The sequence below is a fragment of the Oratosquilla oratoria genome, chromosome 5 (assembly GCF_046742065.1).
Source record: "Oratosquilla oratoria isolate Oo_2021 chromosome 5, ASM4674206v1, whole genome shotgun sequence".
Lineage (NCBI taxonomy): Eukaryota > Metazoa > Arthropoda > Malacostraca > Stomatopoda > Squillidae > Oratosquilla > Oratosquilla oratoria.
Window position 1 is genome coordinate 74,765,501 of NC_134781.1, and position 21,985 is coordinate 74,787,485.

General features: G+C 37.9%; 2 protein-coding genes across 3 annotated transcripts in view; one reads left to right on the forward strand and one right to left on the reverse strand.

The window, feature by feature from the left end:
• The window catches only part of LOC143025551 (Golgi to ER traffic protein 4 homolog), a 15,461-nt gene extending 13,661 nt beyond the window's left edge, over positions 1 to 1,800 (forward strand). The window contains exon 8 of the mRNA XM_076185417.1: positions 975 to 1,800. Coding sequence (XP_076041532.1) covers positions 975 to 1,084 — 110 coding nt within the window. The 3' untranslated portion in view covers positions 1,085 to 1,800. The remainder of the gene's footprint in view (positions 1 to 974) is intronic.
• Prp19 (pre-mRNA processing factor 19) lies at positions 974 to 21,285 on the reverse strand. 2 transcript variants are annotated; one of them, XM_076185415.1, is made up of 11 exons: positions 21,151 to 21,285; positions 15,180 to 15,329; positions 14,897 to 15,038; positions 11,214 to 11,355; positions 10,859 to 11,056; positions 10,022 to 10,144; positions 9,810 to 9,905; positions 9,190 to 9,357; positions 7,351 to 7,489; positions 6,621 to 6,825; positions 974 to 6,461 (listed from the first exon to the last, which is right to left on the reverse strand). In XM_076185415.1, exons 1-11 carry the CDS (start codon positions 21,167 to 21,169, stop codon positions 6,320 to 6,322), a joined length of 1,524 nt encoding a protein of 507 aa, XP_076041530.1. In that variant the 5' UTR covers positions 21,170 to 21,285; the 3' UTR covers positions 974 to 6,319. The 2 variants fall into 2 exon arrangements, with proteins under 2 accessions (XP_076041530.1, XP_076041531.1); XM_076185416.1 differs by lacking the exon at positions 21,151 to 21,285 and adding an exon at positions 20,871 to 20,890.
• Between the last annotated feature and the right edge of the window lie 700 nt (positions 21,286 to 21,985).

Consider the following 21,985-nt stretch of genomic DNA (forward strand, 5'->3'; position numbering starts at 1 on the left):
AGAGAGGAAAAGTTAAAATGTGTTTGAGATGAAATGTCTGAAAAGTGTGGTAGGGGATACAAGGTTGGATAGAGTGAGAAACGAGGAGGTGAGGAGGAAAGTAGTAGTGGAAAAGGATATGGCAGGTAGGATTGATGAAAGTGTTGGGATAGTTTGGACACATGGAAAGAATGAGTGAAGAAAGATTGGTAAAAGAGTTGTGGAAGACAGAGATGGATAGAATGAACATGAGGGGAAACCAAGGATGAGATGGATGAATGGGGTGAAATGGGCATTGAGCAAGAGGAGGATGTCTGTTGAGTAAGGAAGGGAGAAGGCTGGAGATAAGGGTGAGTGGAGAACAGCTGTGCATAGATGATATTGAGATGCAAGGAAGGTAGTGGGTGGTGGATGTGGGGGTTAGTGAGTGGTTATGTGTGAATGATATTTTGATCCAGCCCAAAGGCATTTCTCCCCATCTGCTGTTTTTCTGCATGAGGGGTTGGAGAGGAGGGTTTACGATTAAGTGAAGTGGCCTTGCTGTGGATATGCTGTGTCATGCTGCATTGCTTCTGACCTAAGGCAGTGGACAGGATACAGGGATGACCCATCATCCATGAGGAGCTGAGAAGGAGGCAGTGGGCAGGATACAGGGATGACCCATCATCCATGAGGAGCTGAGGAGGAGGAAAGGGTGGTAGAATGAGTATATAACTTTTGACTTTGGCTACCTCCCCCATAAGGGGGAAAAAGCTCTTGATATATAGATAGATAGCTTTCTCTTTGTAATCAATTGGCCTTATACAAACCTGGGTCTGGCCTTCATCTGAATGCAGCCTGTTAGATAGTTTTGAATCGATTAAGCCTGCAAATGAAAATGACAGCATTCTATATTTAGATATGTAATGCAATTTAGGAACAAATCTGGCTGTGGTATGTTGCTATTTCTTTACAAAATAGTAATTTTTTTCTATTATATTGTATTCTTCTTACAGGTAACCTTCTGCAAGGCCTATTTGGTGGTTTGGATGATGACTCTGATGAAGAGGATATCACTACAGCTGAATCCTCTCGCAAAAACATGGTTACTGAGGAGCTGGACTAACACTTTCTACCCATAGGAGTCTAGGGCAGGTTTAGACATTTTATAGTACTTGTGATGTGGCACCATGATTTGGAAGTTGAGATTAGTATGTTATTAGTTGAACCATTGGTAACACCGTGAAGTCAAGGGCATATTTCTGGATTATGATAATTCTGTCATGAGTATGGCTGCCCTTCTTGTACACTATTGCATCACTATCATCCTTTAATGACTGTTAGTACCACAGTGGTAGAGGATTAAGAATTTTTACTTGAAAACAAATCTTTATTTAATATTATTGTTTCATATTTGCTGCAAAATGCATTGATCAATATCTTTTTCATTATCATAATATTAAAAATTACAATACCCTTGAAATTTAATGTACTGAAGGTACTTAATTCAGATAGATTAAATGTAAGTTTGATAGATGCATAAGCAGAGATATGAATAGTCTATATTTATCAGAAACTATGTAGTTCTAAAAAGATTACTTGCTCTCCCTCACAGTATCATAAATAATTTAAAATCTTTTCCTTTTTAACTTTCTATCAGACTCCTGTTGGAATTATACATCATTTTATTTATTTATTTATTTTATTTTTGTGTGGAAATGCCCTTGGTTTGCAGGTGCTTTTGGTATTGGTATGCGTCTTTGACAGAAGATTTATTGCACAGCTGACAATTTTTGTGGAAAAGGTGCCTTTTAAATAAATATCCACATGTACAGCCATTTCCACTTGGTATTCTTTCTTAACCTAACAGTAAACACCAGAATGGGAGCCCAGCACTTGTATGCAATATCTTTACATAGCAGGTTAATGGTTAGTAATCAGCCAGCCATTAAGAACTTTGTACTCTAAATTCTGACTTGGCATAGGATCACATTTACATTATTTTTACAAATTTTATAATATATACATTAACCCCCTCTGCACTGACTGGTACATGTATTATTCTCTCGGATGGCAGACTGTCTTATTCAGCTGCATAACAGCGCCCCTTCAGTAGCAAAGACAAGCTATTTCAATCAAATCCCTTTCTCCCTTTACACAGAGGAATACATGTTTTATTTTGATGACAATTTAATTGTGTAATATCCCTTTGGTAATGTAGTGAACCCTTGATAATTTGGCATCCAATAATTTAGGTTTCATTATAATTTGGCACTTTTGGCCAAGTGCAAAAATAGAGGTCATCTTGAAATATTGAGGTGGTGCCAAAATAATTTTGGGATACCTTGGAAATTTGATAATAGTTTAATACTGGGACTCGTGCCAAAATGTTTTGGTAGGCATAACATCATTAATTCATTTCTGTATTTCCTGGTTTATAATGTGCAATTTTTACTTAAAAAAAAGTCATCTTAAAGTTTACCCAGGACATTGTGATAAAACCGTAATTTTGGGAGAAATGGACCAACACTACACAGATCTTGGCATCTCAGAATATTTTGACTGTGCTTATAGAATAGTAGTTTTATCTATATAATATTTTTGTGCTTTTCAATCTTATGACTTTACACTATTTTCATTTCGAAATTTTGTTTTGTCAACGCCATTTGCTTGATCACTCCGTAATGCATCAGCTACTTCATAGTTGTCATAGGCTTTTATTTATAATCATATAGATTATCCCTTAAGTTGTGGCCATTTCTGTAATTTTTCTTCTATATCCTTTCCTTTCTGTATTGTAATGTCAAAGGTAAAATGAAAATGAATAATGAGGGCAAATTGAAAATATGTAAGCAATCAATTCCCAGTGTAGAAAGCAATACACCGTTTGCAGTGTTTAGGTTTTGATTCCTAGAAGTACAACTTTTTAATAGATGGCACAGCAATGGTGGATCAAAGCATCTGTATTTACGGTACATTTGCAGTTTTCTTAGGCAATTGAGATTGTGAAACTACAGTAACCAAGATATTGGCACAAATATGATAGTCACCAAACTAACAAAATAGCAAGTTATGCGAGACTATCACCTTATTTTCTTGTAAGCTTTGTCCTTAGTTCATTATAACTCTTGGCCAATATTTGTTCTTGAATGATATGGGCATGTGGTATCTGCCAAAGTGTGTTATATACCAGAAAATATGGTATCTGTGCTGAAATTTTATTTTTGTGAGCATGGGCACTGTTCTCATTAATTTGGGAAAACATATCAGTTTCACATTATCCTGGAACAAGAACTTTTGGCACTTGATAATTCACTTTATTTATTATTTTGAAAACCCCTGCTCCTGGGGGTACTAAATTATCAAGGGTTGACTATAAAGAGGTTAATAAGTTATTGGATGATGTCTTCAAAGTGTGTGTTAATGTCTTAAAGATGTACAGGGAAAACTGAAGGACAATTGACAATTCTTGTACAATACACTAGATTCTGTAAAGAAGAAATTATACATTATAAGAAAACAAAACAGTTGACCCTCCTTGTTTGCAAGGGTCTTGGGACAAGACCCCTACTAATTACAAACTTTTGCAAACTGTTGGTTACCCTCCCCCATAGCCATAATCAAGCAGATAATATTGTATATACAAACAAAATTGTGTACATTACATTATGTTTTATTATATATATCCTTTCAATAAGCAAGAAGAAATGGTAAACGGTCTTCAATTAAATGAAAATACATACATGCACCAAAGGCTTTTTCACCCTTACATGGGAGGTAGTCAAAAAACAAAGTTATAAAATCTACTCCCACCCATTCCATCCCCATATACTTCACTCCTATCCACCCCACCTCCCTCCCTCTTAATTCTATTGATTTGAAGGTGGGTGTCAGAAAAGCAGTTGTCTGATATTCATCTATCACCATAAGCAGGTACCCATTGTTGGTCCTTCCTCAAGCTATCAGGGCATATATTCTGTCAAGAAGTAGGTAGAAATTGTCTTGCTGCATTGCTTTTGAACCAGGGCAGTGAACAGGATACAGGGATAACCTGTCATCCATGAGGAGCTAAGATGAGAGGGATGAAATGGGTGGGAGTGAGTATATGCCTTTTGACTTTGGCTACCTCCCTGGTAAGGGAGAAAAAGGCCTTGGTATATGTATGGATGGAGATAGAAACAACATTGATGACTGCACACAATAAATGGAAGAGGAAGAAAAAAAAAGTTTGAAGTTGAGATGCACTTAAAATGCCAAAGCAATATGCAGTGGTCTACTGAACTGAACTATAATCTGTAAACTGATGGATATCACATAAGTAGTTCAAGAGATGATGCAAGCCTCTTGAACACCCGAATTTTTAATTGTGCTACAAATGCTTGCATGGATGTAGTCATGAAATTTAAAAAGTGATGGCAACACTCCTCAACTGGCTATTAATCACATGGCTATGCAACATTGTCTTTCACTCTGAACAATGAGGAAATCTGGCCCACTTTGCACATTCTAGGTTTCCTTGGCCTTTCAGATGGGCAACAAGTATATAATGGCAGTCACAAGGAAATTTTATGCACAGTATTTACCAAGTAAATCAAACTAAAAGAATGAGACCAAGTTTAAAACCTTCCCTAGGCACAAGCACACCCACATGCAATTTCATTGGTGAAGTAGGGGGTGAGATGGATACACTTTGAAAGGAAATTATAAGACAAAAATTAAATGAAAAATGGAAGAAGAAAAACATAATTTTTCTGGAGAATTTTCATTCAGTGCGAGGAAATGGTTTTGAACAGGGAACATTACAAGAAAACTTAAGTAGCCTATGCCAATGTAGGTTGTTTACTCTTGGCCAGGTTGGAGATGCATAATTACTTAATGGTAAATAAGATGTAAAATACTAAACATGCCACTGGAAAAGAGAAGATAAAATTGGTGATGGGGAATGATATAATGGTGGAAGGAGCAAATTCGAATGACGGCAAAGCTGAAGCAATCCTCTGAAACTTAGAATAATTGGTTAAATAGATTCTATGATGGCATATGTACCAAGACAAGAACTTAGGCTATCAAGAAATGTTTTTGAACACAACTCTAAGAAAAACTATTGAACAGAGTAACAACATAGTTTTTATGGGAGATTTTAATTGAAGTGAGGCCAACTGGGAGGAGTGAGAAGCAAGTGGCAATGTAGATTCATGGGAACAAACCCTGAGATGAATAGCTGTGGAGAATATAATGACCCAGAGGTAATGTACTGACTGATCAACTGATCATACTCCAAAGGTAAGTGAGCTAATACACTTTACAAGATGAAATTATTTATTGAAATTTAAGTAAAACATAACTTGCTTATTCAAATACACTTTCAGATATACTTACTTTATCCTTGGTACGGTACACAATTCACACCTTAATATGAAACCATTTCACATGATAGCTGTATGAATATGAAATGACTTAACAAGAGTGAATTTGAGTCATAAACAGTCTCAGGTATAGAAAACCAACACAGCCAATCATTATCATGCATAAACACACAATCTTAATGTTTACATTAGGTTAATTTTGCAATTAGTTTCATTACACAGCAAAATGTACTACTTATGGCTCAACACAACCCAAAAACTGGCTACATATTTATGCCAGATAATGTTAAAAAAACTAAGTGAACTGACATACATACCAACAGACCTTTGCCCTTTATAAGAAGGGTTGGCCAAGTCAAAGCACACACCAACCCCATACCCATCCAAACCCATTTGTTGCCCCTCCCATAATGAGCTGATGAACCTTAATAATTGTACAAAGGGGTGATAATAGTTTTTGCCTCTCACTCCATCAAGTGGAAAGTTACAGCCCTACAGTGGCTGACAACGCTTCTCAGACCTTCCCATAGATCTCTCTGGAAAGAAACTTTCGACTATTGTCTATGTTTCAAAGAAAAAGTTTCCACGTCCTCTGCTTATAACAGTATGACAGAAACAGTTACTGGTTGTTGACCCTGCTTGTGTGAAAATGACAAGGAAATACAGCACAATCAAAGTTATAGAGATCTTGGACCCAGTCCACAAACCGTGTCAGTTTCATTGGGCTGCAACTCCAGATGGAGATGAGGGTGATGATAGGTTTTGAAGACCAGACAGGGTGACGATTCTATTTGATGTCTATCTTACAGGACCATCGCTTGCAGGTACCTGTCATTGGTCCTACACAATGGGGTACAATGAATATCTTAATATCTATATTTTTCTCTTTATTCCATGATTAAACCAGTTTTACAATATGGTCTATCACTACTACATTGCTAACAGCACAATGATACTACATTGGGATGTAGCATAAGGATTGCAGCCTAAGGAATTTATAAACCATAAATCTTAAGAGTTCTGTCCATTGATGTAGAAGCTATGTATGATGCACTTGTGCCAAATCTAACTCCTGTTGCCATGGCAGTATGGTCATTAAAGATTCGAAGATCAGTCCATTGCTTGCAAAGATAAACTCTGATAAAAGAACAATAATGATTGTTAATATAGTGAGTAGAGATTCAAACTTTGATTATATGATATATTCAAGATGCCTGCAATATTACATATTCTTCCACATGAAGTATGTTTAGTAGTATATAGTCAAGTTTGACACATACACACAAAAAGCCTTACCTGACATCAGTTCCAGCTACAGCAAGATAAGTCCCAGATTGGTCAAAACTAAGGTCAATTACTTCATAACCCTCATCCAAGCTGATTGTCTTGAAGTTCTTCAGTTTTCTAAGATCCCACAAGCGAACAGTTGAGTCTTCTGCAGCTGTGGCTAGATAATAGCCATTTTCACTAAAGGCGATGGAACTGATGGCCCCACTGTGACCTAAAATATTTCAATTGTTAATGCAATTCAACAGTCAAAGTCAGTCTTGATTTTCAATCTCTTGAAAAAAATTAGCATATAGAGTAAAGGAAGCAAGTAAGTGTCTAAACATCCTTATGAGCACTTAGAATAAACATCAAACACCTTTACATTCATTTTACCTTCCAGTGGCATCCAACTATTATTTTTTTTACAAGTACTAACCACCAGCCAAAATTGGGGAGCTGGTCTTATAAAAGCACCATTATAGAAAGACAGGCAAGAACATAACAACTCAAAATCACATACCAGTAAAGGGCAAGGTTCATGATACTACCCTCTTAAAGGTATACAAGTCCTAAGTAGGTAGGAGGATACCTGATAGAAGCACATAAAGCTTCTCCATGAAAATATATATTACAACTTATTCTTGGAAACGAGACTTGTCCATAAATGTGATAATGTTCGAAAGAACCTGATGCCAATTGTTAAAAAATCTCCAAAACCTAAAACATATAACTATCCAAATTTATGGACATTTCATACCTGGGAAGTTTGCAACATTAGATCGTTCCTTTAAGTCCCAAATCTTTATGGTTGCATCCTGAGTTCCTGTTCCAAGAATCAGACCATCAGGGTGGAATTGTGCTGCTGTTAAGGGAGATGATGCTGACTGGTCAGTCACCTGTAAAGATGGGACACAGCATGTTTACTGCACAGCACTATTAAATGAGAAATCCTCCTAAAAGTTTTGACAGTATTCATGGGCAAGCCATCTACATTGTCATTCTGCAATTCAATGATGAAATGCAAATTAACATATTAGAGAGTTAACAAATTAAGGTGCTTCTATGTATTACATCTTTCTCACATCCTACAAACCCATTTATCCCAAATAACCACTAAGTACAATCACCAGAATAAAGAATGTAACTCCATTAACAAGTACAAACATACACACACCAAGGGCTTTTTCCCCCTTACATGGGAGGTATCCAAAATCAAAGGCATAAATCCACTCCCACCCATTTCATCCCCACATACTCCACTGCCATTCACCACCCCTCCCTCTTTTCTTGGCTTCTCCTGGATGACAGGTCATCCCTGCATCTTGTCCACTGCCCTGGGTCAGAAGCAATGCAGCAAGACACAGCACATCCACAGCAAGGCCTCTTCATTTAATCAGCAACCCCACTCTCCATCCCCTCATGCAGAAAAAGAGAAGACAAGGAGAAATCCCTTTGGGCTGTGTCAAAATATTATTCACACATACTCCCTCACCCACTCCCTTCCATTGATCACAGTATCATCCATACATAACCATTCCCTACTAACCCCTATCTTCTGTCTTCTCCTTTCCTTCCTCAACAGACATTCCCCTCTTTTCCAATGTCCCTTTTACCCCCATCCATCCATCTCATCCTTGTACGTCAACCTCATGTTCACTCCCTCCACCTCTGCCGTCCACACCTCTTTTACTAATCTTTCTTCACTCATTCTTTCCATGTGTCCAAACCACCCCAATACTCTTTCATCAACCCTATCTCCCAACTCCCTTTCCACTCCCGCTCTCCTCCTCACATCTTTGTTTCTCACTTTATACAGCCTAGTAACCCCTATCAAAGACAAAATGATGTGTGGCTCTGGTCCGTAGGGGTGCCCCATATAGACCCTGAAGTATCAGCTGCATGCTACTGAACAGATTTTAACCTCACAATAACATGCAGCCAATACCCCCAGATGGGAACCATCAACATTACCTCTCCAATACAAGTTTCAACCTCACAACTCCAGAACACAGGAATACAGATACCAATCCCCTTCTCCAGCAAGGATGTGAAAAAAAAAAAAAAAAAAGAGAGAGAGAGAGAGAGAGAGAGAGAGAATGATATTTTGACAAGCCCAAACGGATTTTTCCCCATCTTCTCTTTTTCAGCATGAGGGGGCAGAGACGGTGTTGCCGATTAGGTGAAGCATGAGGGCATACTTGGTAGAATTAGTTCTAGCTAATGCAACAAATTTTTATTTGGCTGTGGGTTGGACATTAAACAAAAACTATAACTAGCATCCCTCTTTCATCTGAATGGATGGGCCTTATACAGTGGGACTATACATGCAGTTCTCCAATCTCCCATGATGGCTTCCCTCCCTTGGACACTCAACTGAACATACAACATCTAACTACCTACCTATCTATATATCAATGGCTTTTTCCCACTTACAAAGGAGGTAGCTATGTCAAAAGGCAAGTACCTATTCCTACCCATTCTATTCCCATTCACCACCCTTTCTTCCCTCTTATCTTATTTCCTCATGGTCATCCCTGTATCCTGTCCACTGCCCTGGGTCAGAAGCAATGCAGCAAAACAAGGACATACAACTTACCTTACATAACACACGGCCAGTCCTTATATCTGAGAATGCCCAGTGATGATCCAAAGAAGATGACAGTAAGTAATCTCCTGTGGCATGAAGGGAAAGTCCAGTTACAGCTGCATCATGGGCACGAATAAGTTGCAGTGTCTGCGAGGTACCTACATTCCATACACGGATCTGTGGTGAATAGATATATTTTTTTTAGTATTAGTTAATCAATTTGTTGCCCCAGTTTTCTCTTGCAGGAGACCCACAGCCTCCAGTTCAGCCCATAAGTCACTCAGTGAAGAGATTCTGTTATGCTGTCTGAAGTGTGCGATGGACAATACACTAGGTGCTTTGTCTCTTCCATGTGGTGATACCATATTGGGTAACTAATGTCTATTACCAGGGTGATTCTTTGTTGGTGTGGGATGATAACCTGATTATAGGCATACCAGTGATACTCTTGTCTGGTTGTTCTGGGTTACTCTGCATTGTTATATGTATATAAATTCACTCACATGCACATGGAGTAAAGAAAGTGGTATTTGAGATTTAACATGAGGGATGAGAGTGATGAAAAACAACAAACAAAATATATCTAAATATTCTGTCTTATAAACTATATTCACATTCATTTACTGTACCTGAGTATCAGGAGATGCAGTTATAATAGTATCCTCTGTGGGATGATAAGCAACACAAGAAACCTTCTTGCTATGACCCTTGAGGATTGCAACAACCTGAAATAACAAATGCAATGCTCTCTTCATTCTAATCCATTTTTGAAGTATAATCTTAAATGACATTTGATTAGTTTCATGCCGTTTCAACTATAACATAAGGAAATGATGAATACCTGTTCTGTGTCCTTATTAAAGACAGTAGCATTTTTGTCATTCCCTCCGGTTACAATCTTGCTTGTGTCCTTCTGGTGAACATCTAGAGCCAAAATACCAGGAACAGATGCACTGTGTAAACCCTGTCACAAAAATGAAAATTCATGATTACAATAACCACTTAGTAAATTTCACTGCAATTCAACCTTCTGAATCAACCCTAGCAGCTGAATCAAAATGTCTGGTACTAAAGATGACTCTTTTCAACAAATTAATGAAGAGAAATGAATTGAATGAGGAATGGTGTCTTCCACCTGTTTACAATAATCTGACACCAGTGATGGTGATGGTGCATTGGAGGAAGTCCAGATCACTGAGTATTTGGGGTCACATATAGCAAGGAATTGAAGAGTGCTGGTGGAGGTGAACTATTAAGGGAAGCAAGTAAACACATGGGGGAATGTAAAATCAGATATCTAGGGAAGAATGAAAAGATTATACTGTATGAGGGAGTGATTGTATCTAGGGCACTGTATGCGGCAGACTTGGAATCTAAAGGAAGCAGAAAGGAAGAGTTTAAGCGTGTTTGAGATAAAGTGTTTAAGAAGTATGGCAGATGTTACAAAGACAGACAGTGAGAAGTGTGGAGGTGAAGCAAAGATCAGAGGTGGAGAGAGCTGCTAAATTGAGTAGATCAAAGAATGCAGAGATGGTTTGAGCATATGGAAAGAATGAGAGAAAAACACTTGCATAAAATGTGGAAGACAAAAGTGGATGAGTCAACTTGAGACTGGTACCTGTTGCTGGTTTCGTATAAATGAGTAAATATATGAATAAATAAACAAATGAATACATACAGGGTGAGAAGCCAAAGTATTGAAGCCACGAATCTGGTCTGCCGGGGTTAGCCCTTCTGGTACTGTTCGTCCTCGTCTCTTGCGCTCCTGAGTTAAGACTGTGGCTGTGTCCTGCAGCCTAGCCACAACCTCCTCAGAAAGATTTCCTCCTTCTGCAGGTATATCTGCAGCTGTTCCTCCAGCTTCCGCAGTTGCAGCCTATAATTCAAAATCACATATTAGGGTCAAAGAATGCATACATACATACCAAAGGCTTTTTCCCCCTACATGGGGGGTAGCCAAAAAGAATGCAATAAAAAATTAAAGAATCCAAGATCTAAAATTCATATACAGTGTTCTAATATTCATATATTACCAAAGCAGGTCCAGCAGGGGCAGCAGGAGCAGCAACTCTGGCTTGAGGCTTCAGTGTTGCCAAGGCCTCTCTTGCAGCAGTTACTTCCTTATTCAGTCTAGCGATAACACGAGTTGCAGCGTCATGTTGGTACAATGCATGGCTGTTGACAAAAATATTATTCATTCAAGTTATCAACTACAATTGCTTTCAATAATATGGAGAGAGAGAGAGAAAAAAAACAAAAAACAAAAAAACATGAGGCACTCTATTATTAGTTTGGTTCCTATGTAAACACATGTAAATGACAAGGTTTTAAAATTGAAACAAAATTATGATTGAGTGTTCTGTCACACACACACTGCTATGGAGATGCTGTGTCTTGCAGCACTACCTCTGACTTACGCAATGTAGCAAGGAATGGAGGACTGTTCATACAAGAGGGGGCGACCAAACCAAAGCACATGTAACATATGAGTGTGTTACTCAGGCTAGGTGATTTAGGGAGAGTTATGTGCAGTTTCATTTGTATACTTTTTTCTAATGCAGGTACGTGTGTCAGAAGCAGATGTGGTGAGGTCCCCAAGTGGGGGACTGACCGCGAAGGCCTAGTGACGTGTAACAAGTTGAGTACAGGGAAGAACTAACTGACTGAATGGCCTGCCTGCTTGGGACAGGCAGTATATATACAAGGGACTGACCCAATGCCATGACCAGACGTGACCTAACTGTGGTGACCCTTTCTAGCCTGTCAATACCAGTGTCAGGTCCTATACACTCTAACTCTAGATGCATACAATTTGCACCAATGCTAGAATGCTTGCGGGGTACATGTACACCACATTACTCTTCTTCCACTGCAAAGCGTGGGGAGGCATCAGTATCCCCAAAGGCATTGTAGGCGGAGGGGCATGCGTAACAAAGGATTACAAAGGCGGAGCATGCCGACAGGAGACCTTTTTGTCCATATGTAGGTTGGACGGAAAAAAACAAAAAAAAACAAAAAAAAAAACATAATAATGATAAACAAATAAATGAATAAAAACAATAATAATGTAAATAATAAATAAAATAAATAAATGCTTAGATATAGTTAGATATTAAACAGGTAAATAGTAAATAATAATAAATTGACATAAATGAGAATCAAACAAATGATAATAAACAAACGGACAAATGATAACAAAACAAATAAAAAAATAATATAAAATAAATGATAGTCATTAAAGCATCTTGCCTAGGTGTGTATCTAAATGATTCTTAAAGCTTCGAACTGAACTACATTGCACAACCTCTGCAGGAAGTTTATTTCATTCATTAACTACACTTCCAAATTAAATCTTTTTCCAGACAGTTTGAGACCACTGTTTCTTGTCGGATTCTCATTCAGTGTAAAAATTTTGTCACTTTTGATGTTGTTAATTCCCTTTAGAATCGTAACAGGGGACAGAGGAAGGGGTGGAGTGGCACTGAGAGGTGACACTGGTACAGGCAGCGATGATGACGTTGGAAGTGGTGACAATGGAAGTGGGGCAGCCATGAGCGATGTCAATGGAGGCGAGAACCCCTCGGTGGCGGCACAGAGGGCAATGTTGGAAGCGGTGACATCTGCGATGGCAACACTGGGAGTGGGGCAGCCATGAGCGATGTCAATGGAGGTGAGAACCCACTAGAGGCAGCGCAGATGGCAATGTTGGATGTTGCGACATTTGCGGTGGCGATGTCGGAAGCAGGGTGGCCGTGAGCAACATCAATGGAGGTGAGAACCCCCTGGAAGTGGTGACATACCAAGCATAGTGATGTCGATCTGTGTTGATTGTGATGTCGATCTTCAATGATTGTGATGTTGAGTGGGGATGCGGTCGTGAGTGAGTACCGCAACAACAGTGGGGTTGACAAATGTCCAAGTAGTGCTGGAGTTATGAAGAACCTACATCCAGAACTGCGTCTGTCAAAGCTTGTCGATGATCTAGGGTTGGCTGGGTACATTCACGTCAAAACTTCCAGGGTTGCCAATGTAACATATGAGTGTGTTACTAGGGCTAGGTGATGTGGGTAGAGAGTGATGCATGGTTTCATTTGTATACTATTCTAGTGCAGGTACATGTGTGGTCCCCAAGTGGGGGGACTGACCGTGAAGGCCTGGTGACGTGTAACAAGTTGAGTACAGGGAAGAACTAACTAACTGACTGACTGGCCTGACCGCTTGGGGCAGGCAGTATATATACAAGGGACTGACTCAATGCCATGACCAGACATGACTTAGTTGCGGACCCTTTCTGGCCTGTCAACACTAGCGTCAGGTCCTATACACTTATACATTCCAACTCCAGATGCATACAATTTGCATCAATGCTAGAATGCTTGTGGGGTACATGTACACCACACATGCACCCCCCTTCACTCATTTAAAACTCATTTAACCCTCCTTCCATCTCAGCACCATGGATGAAGAATAATTCCTATTCCCCACCACAATGTGTGTAAATATATATATACACACACACGCTTATGTACATACATGAATTTAAGAACAAATGACATGTTGCGAGATACAAAGACGGGTCACCACAAGCATAGCTCCTCTTCTCGTATAATACAAATAGGTAATACACTAGACACTGCGAGATACAAAGACGGGACACCATGAGCATAGCTCCCCTTCCTGTAAGATACAACTTGGTAAATACACATGCACATGCCAAAGACCCTTTTTCCATTACGAGGAGGTGACCAAACCAAAGCACTCACCCATTTCATTCATTTAAAACTCATCTAACACTTCTTCTATTTTAGCACCATAGATGAAGAATTGTTCCTATTCTCCACCATGCTGTTTGATTCAAAGGCAATGCAGCAAGGCACAGCACTCAAATAGCAGGACCCAACAGCCAAGGGCTGGTTTATACCCACATCTTTATCAACTCAAAATAATCTAAAAAGTGGATGATACCACCACCTCAGACTTTATCATCCTTTCATCTATTCACTCCTATCTTTTGCTCTCTCTTCCCTTCTCAAAAGACATTGCATATGTATCCAAAGCCCCCTTTCATTTTGATCATCCACCTCATTCTTTCTTTCTCTCATATGCACTCCATCCACTTCTGTTTTCTATCTTGTTTCTCCTATTCTTTCCATACACCCAAACTTCATCAGTATTCTTTTATCTACCCTGTCCAACAGCTCTTTCCACCTCCATTTTCTACCTCATCTCCATATTTCTCACTCTATCCATTCTTGTGACATCCATCATATTTCTCATACATATCCATTCCTCTCTGCTTCCCATATATTCCAAGCTATAGGCACAATCACTCCTGCATATAAACATCTTTACATTTACCCCCTAATACATATTTCTAAAAATAAATAAATAAATAAATAAAATAAAAACAAAATATGGTCTTTCCACTAAGGACATCAATTTGTTTCTTTTACTATTTAATTCACCTCTACAGCCACTCACTACCATGCATGGCAGCAAATCCTTATGACCTTTCACTTTCTCTAGCCTCTCTCCCTTAATATTCACATTCAACTTACCATCATCATTCTTTTCACATCGCATAATTTTATTTTTGACCACATTTATTTGCAATTTTCTACTCTCACACATATTTCCAAACTTAGGCACCAACTGTTCCACTCTTGAAGCTTATAAATTGCAAGGGAATACAAGTCATGACTAGATAGGAAAATACCTGAGTTCCTGTCGGGCTGTTTGCAGTTGTTGACGTAATGTGAAGGAGTGCAGCATAACCGCATCCCACTCATCCTGCAGAGCTTTAAGAATTGCTGGAATACTTGTTGCACTTGGGGGTTTTGGCTTTGTTATTGGTGGAGCTGCGAGAAAAATAAATGAAGAAACAATTAAATCAATAAGTAAATAAATAAATAGTCAAATGTAAATCAATATTATCATTAAAAACAATCCAATCCTAGGATGAAATTATATTTGATATGTCTCAAAGAATTAGTTCTCACTTTTAAGCTCAATCAGCTGATCAAGGGAGAGCTCCTTGTTTGTAACCGGATCAGTTCCATTTTCACTAATGTACTTTTCAATTAATCTCCTTTCAAAAACTGCCCCAGATATGGGCGAGACAACAGGCTGGTCAGGCACTTCGTTCGAAACTGAAAAAGTAAAGATTTTTTTAATATACATACATACACCAATGGCTTTTTCCCCCTTACATGGAAGGTAGCCAAAAAACAAAGACATAATATTCACTCCCACCCATTCCATCACCTACATACTCCACTCCCATTCACCCCACCTCCCTCCCTCTTATCTTGGCTCCTCCTGGATATTCGAGATTAGTATGAATCTGGTTCTTTGGTTCATGGCTGTGTGAAGTGAACTTGGATCAAAGAAACATCCAACAGCTGATGGCCAACTTCTTCCACTGGACTAGAGCCCTGAAATCTATCCACTTCTTTACACCTGCACTTGTCCTTCAACCTACACATGAAGGACCTCACAGTGAAAATAAATATTCTGTGCTAGCTAATTATAACAAACTTCCAACTGCTAAAAGCCCTACATATGAACTCAAAAGTTCCAGAAAAATTATATACTGGACTGTTAAATGTTTGTTCAAACATCTTTTCCCTTACAAGGAACAGGCATTGTTTAGTCATGTCTTCAAAATGATTCAGAGGAAAAATGTCTTCATTATGTAACGACAAAAGATATGGCGGAGACACACTCCCATTAACAGAAAAGTTTGCAAACTAGAGTATACCAAGGAGAATCAATAATAAAATTGCTAGATAGCAAACTTTTCCCTATATCAAACTTGGCCTTGACTCAATTAGTTAATTACATTGTGGATACACTATCAGAAGCAAACAGAGGGTTTTGGTCAGCAGAAACACTAATGACAGCATAAGAACAGTTCATAACAACCACACTCAACTATGCTTCTACTGCACTTTTTCTTACAATCAAGAAAACAAATTTTCTCTACAAACTACACCACCAACCCTGCCTGTAAACAATTTCAATATTCCAACCCCAGCTGAAGAAGTAATAAGAAACCTTGTTTATGAAGTTGGGGGGATGTGTTTATGTGTGTGTGTTTACCTAGTTGTATTTTGCGGGAGAAGAGCTATGCTCAAAGTGACCCACAATTGTATGTTTCCACATCCAATTCTTTCTTGAAATCATGTATAGTTTTAGCCCTCACTGTTTTCTCTTTCAATTTATTCCATGTATCTATAACTCTGTGTAGAAAGCTGTTCTTTTTCAAATCTCTTCTGTAACCGTCCTTCTTAAGTTTCTTCTCGTGTCCTCTTGTATTTCTTCTGTCTCATTTAAGTAGATAATCCCTACCAAGGATTTTCATACCTTTCATAATTCTGTAGATGGTTATCAAATCACCTTTCTATTTTTTGTTCCAGAGTTAGTAAGTTTAGTTTGTCCAATCTTTGTTTATATGTCAACTTGTTCAATGTTGGTGCCATCTTTGTCAATGCTCTTTGAATTCTTTCTAGTTTCTTTATGTTTTATATTGTACTAGGTGTCCATAGTGATGCTACCTATTCTAATTTTGGTCTTATCAGAGTAACTAGTATTTTCTTTACCATTTCCTCGTCCATGTAGTCAAAGGCCACTTTCATTGATCTTATTAAATTGTAGGTTTCTCCAACTATTTTGTTTTTATGTTTGTCTGGTGTCATGTCGTTTCAGATAATTACTCCTAGGTCTCTTTCTGAGTTTACTTTTGTAACTTTGTACCAATTTTGTATTGATCGGATATGTATATAAATATTTATGTGTATGTGTGTATATATATATATATGCTGGTACATTGTGACGGAACTAGACCCATGACTTCTTTTTCCACCTTCATCAACATATATATATATATATATATATAGAGAGAGAGAGAGAGTTTAGCAGTCTGGGCTTTCAGGAATATGATGAGCAATGCTTCTGATGGTAAACAGGGCACACATTAGTACCACCCTCCATTTCAATGATTATATACATTCTGTGCCATTGAAACTTATCAGGGGGTTAGATTAGGTTTTATTCATTTACCAAAAGCTTTTTCACCTGTACGAGGCAGGTAGCCAGCCAAGGCATACACCCATCCCACTCCCATCTGTCACCCACTTGTTTCCCTTTTATCACAGTTACTCCTGGATAAAAGGAAGATAGCTATGCATACCCTAACCTAACCTGATGCAGGCAAGTCAGGTCAGATTAGGTTAGGGTATATCTAATAATATATATATATATATGTATGTATATATATATATATATATTCTTTTTCAAGAAAGTATCACATATGGTAGAGGAAGGAGAGGGGTACTAGAATATGGAATAATGTGTTAGTTTCTCTGCTAGAATCCACTAGTGGTTGAATGTGGCATAATGTGTACCATTATTTACTATTTACCTGTTTGTTTATTATTTAACTATAGCTATGCATTTATTTATGTATTTTTTTTTTATTATTTACATTATTATAGTTTTTATTCATTTATCATTATTATGATTTTTTTTACACTCGACCTAGATATGGACCAAAAGGTTTCCTGTTGGCATGCTCTGCCATTGTAATCCTTTGTAATTAAAATAATGATACTCTTATCACATAATGTTGCATTGCATCGCAACATCTGAAATTACCGTATTATTTATGTAGGAAAAAATCTAAGAGCAATGACACAAATGTTATTATTCAAAATTTAACATCATTACCATTTCTTAATTTTATTTTTTATCAAAACCAACTTTTTAGACACAAATAGATCCCTTAATAACAAAAGAAAACAATGGTGAAACTGATTAGTTTAAAAAACTCCATAACTACCATTCTTTTCCTTAAATTGTATGGGTAAGTCTGAATTAAGTCTGAAGATCTACAAAGAAAGGAGAGCAGAAATTAAAGAAGAGATATGCTATGATGATAGATGAGTCAGTTATATAGTACAGGGCAAGAGGCACCTGCCTGCCACTACAGAAAAGAATGAAATAGGAAGAAGAGTACAAATGCAAATTGGGTAATGAACACAATTTGCTACACTTAATGGTTCACTACCTGAGATGGAAAAAAAAAAATTATACTAAAACTGAAGTTGTAGGAAAATTTCTATTTGAAAAACTGAGCACAGAAGATGAAAAGGAAAAAATGCATAAACTATGAAAAAAAAAAAAAAAGAGAAAAGATGATGGAAGAGAACAGAGAAAACTGAGTATGGACAATGTACATACATACATACATCAGAGGTTTTTCCCCTTTCCCAGAAAGCCAAAATCAAAAAGCATAATTCCACTCCCATTCACCACCCGTCCCCCCCTCCCTCTCATTTTGGCTCCTCATGGATAACGGATCATCCCTGCATCTTGGCCATAACCCTGAGTCAGAAGCAATGCAGCAAGACACATCATATCCACAGCATGGCCACTTCATGTAACTGGCAACCTCCCCTCTCTGTCTCCTCATGCAGAAATACTGAAGACTCAAATTTACCAACAGAAACTACCATAGTGACAACAGTAGTGTTATCCATCATACTGGTATAATCTAACCAGGATCATATTGAGGTGTTTTGCCTTGGGCTCAGAAATTTACCTTGAGGAGAGGCTTAGGCACCTTAACTTACAAACTCTGGAAAAATGCAGAGTGTGGGGTCATCATCATATCTTGTCGCACCAGAACCGTGTCCATATAAGGGCAGTTTCATTTGCTTCCCTAAGGTCTTGGTCGGAGCAATGGGGACTCAATGGACATTCCCGGAGGACGTGGACCATCATCTGTACTTCGCCACAGGGACATTGGGGGCTATTGGAGTATCCCCACTTGTGTTGATTTTCTCTCGTTTTGTTCACCTTGGCTCTTCCTCTGTTTAAGGTAACCCAGTCCTTCCTCGTTAGGTTTGCTCCTGGGGGCAAGGTCTCGTTTGGGCATGGTATGGCCTCGTTATAGCCCAGATTGTCATATTCCTGCCAACATTCTAGTCTATGGGCCACAGCTTGGGTTGGATCTAGTCCCTCCACCGTCATGAAGCTTTGGTGGGACTTCAGTCTCTGTCCAACCTGAAGGTGACCGTATAGTGTGGGGTGATCTAATAGAAGTGTTCAAGTGGATTTAAGGGTAATGCAAACAAGGTCATCATATTAAGACAACAGGGCGGGGTTTGCAGTAATGGATTTAAATTGGGCAAATTTAGATTTAAGAAGGAAATAGACAAGAACTGGTTTACTAATAGGGTGGTCAACAAATGGAATAGACTTAGTAACCATGTAGTGAGCACTGAAACCATCAATTGTTTTAAGAAACGGTTAAACAATTTTATGGATGGGAATGCCATGCCAAGTGGTAATGGACATGAACTGCTTAGTGTAGGCCTTATGGTCTCTTGCAGTCTCCTTCATTTTTATGTTCTTTGTAGAAGCATTTCTATATGCTATTTCCTATTCACTTCCCTGTCTTTAAAATCCTTTTTTTCTCTTTTTACAATGTCTATCTTCTTCAATAAATACAAAAAAAATTATAGACAGGGAAATAAATATTGCATTATATAGAGATGCTGCTACAAAGGCAAAATGCTTCAACCTGATCCTGGTTTATCTATACCAGAATGGTAGACAACAATACTGCTATGGTAATTTCTGGAGGTAAATTTGACAGCACCACATACAGTACATGCTTTTCTGCCAATGCCATTACTCAGCAACCACAATACTCAGACATGATTTGATTTGATTTGATGGTGTTTGGTAGATAGCCTTACTCCACCAGGCCAACATGTAGTGTCCGCCTCCAAGCTTCTGCAGCCTTCACGAGAAAATTTAGTCCATTTGGGCAACCTGGGACATCTTATAATTTAACCAGGAACATATCCAATTGATGTCTGAAAGAGTCCACTGACCAATCTGTTTTATCTCGTATATCTCCAGGTGTGCAGTTAAACAGTCTAACAGATTTCCACCTGAAACTATTATACTGTATAGTTCCAGCTTTTCCAAGCGGCACAGGATCTACAACACAGCACCAACCTCAATGTTCAGGATGTTTATTAGATTTGAGAGATTAGTAACTTTATTGAGAGATTAGTAACTTTATTCTCCAATATTTTCCACAAATATATCATGGTATATCTATCCCGCCTTTTTTCTAATGAGTAGAGATTCATGTACCATAATATATTTGTGGAAAATATATTATGGTATATGAACCTCTACTCATTAGATGATTAGAAAGGTTAGTCAGACCAAATTTAAATGATCAAATACAAATTTTTGAAAACCAGAACCGATAAATGGCAAAACTTACCTTAGACTTAAGCCTAACTGTACTTAATTTAACCCTAACATAAAACTAGGCCTTTTATTTATAAAAACACCACCATAAAGTGAATTTAGTTGTAAACCATCACCATGCTTTGCCTGCTGGACAGTGAAATTGGTATACTCTTATGATCTTTCTCATGTAATTTATAAGGATATTTAAGTATAATACTGCAGAAATACCTGAATAATTCAACTTCACTATTAATCAAACAGATAATGTTTCTGAGGTTCTTTTATTGGGTATATGACATAAAATGCCGGTAACAGCATATCTGTCGTATACCAATGTGGTTTCCCGGCAGGCTATCCTCTAATCTTGGAGCACACATAACCACAGATATTTCCATAACCGCATGTTCATTTCTTACCACAACTTCATTATAAGACGTATGGAGTGTTCTGTAGTACAAAGATATATGTATTCCGAAGAGAAATACGCAAATGGGACGTTTTAACTTTTGAATGATAGAAGTTTCGGTCACGTTCGCAAGATAACATTTTAACTGGTTACCAATGCTCATTGTGGCTTAATACTGACACAAATAATAACATCATAAAATACAATTGTACTTTTACATTGCATACATTCCTTCGCAGAGCCACATGAATCCCTAAAAGTAGTAAATATCCCATATTTTATTCACTTACTTGCACACACGAGCGACATGTTTGTTTATACTGTTGTTTATATCTTCAAACATTAGTGTTCGGTTTACCAATCATAAATTTTACAAGAATATCCAAATAAATACAGGAAACAAAAACATAGAAAATGCATATATATCTAGGTATGTCCATCAATGGAATGATTTTTTTTTTTATGATTGATTAGTTAGTCGAGTACTTACTATCATTCAATTACGATAGTAATTCTACAGAGGATATCAGTGTTACAACTTTATCAAATCAGTATATATATTTTTGTGCACTATATGCTTTATACCTTAGTTACAAATGTCGACTTTTGTAAATGAATCTCAAAACGTTTGGTCACAACGTGACGAAAAACATCATTACATAATACCCTATAAGAGCGAATCTTATAAAATTGCAACGTGTATACGCTAAAGGACTTCGTCGCCCTCTTATAAATCTTATAATCATTCATAATGGAAAAGCATTTCGGCAGGACAGTTCATGGTCCTAAATGAATGAAGCCGGAAAATATGGGGCATTGCATCGTAAGCCTAACAAGATTGTTGATACACTACATATATAGGACACGGTGAAAATTGTTAAGAGTCAGTTGACACCAACTACTAAGAACTTGTTTAGTTGATTGTTTCATTAACGTTTTCCACCAAAGTTGAATATGATGCACGACACAATGTGAAAATGCTTATAAGCAACTTCTAGATTCCCAGGACCTATTGGAGGAGCCAATTCTAAATGTATCCTTGTATCCATCGGAGCCTAAGGAGCCCAGGTGGACCTTGTCTTGTTTGCCGTACATAAACAATTTGGTCAGTAGACAAAAATACAC

Bases quoted from the DNA above. Each gene is read 5' to 3' on its own strand.
- Prp19 (XM_076185415.1), bottom strand. The intron at 11,057-11,213 runs GTAATATATGAA...TTTGAATTATAG, and splicing joins CCCCTGCTGGACCTGCTTTG to GCTGCAACTGCGGAAGCTGG. The intron at 9,906-10,021 runs GTATTCATCATT...TTGTTATTTCAG, and splicing joins TTAATAAGGACACAGAACAG to GTTGTTGCAATCCTCAAGGG.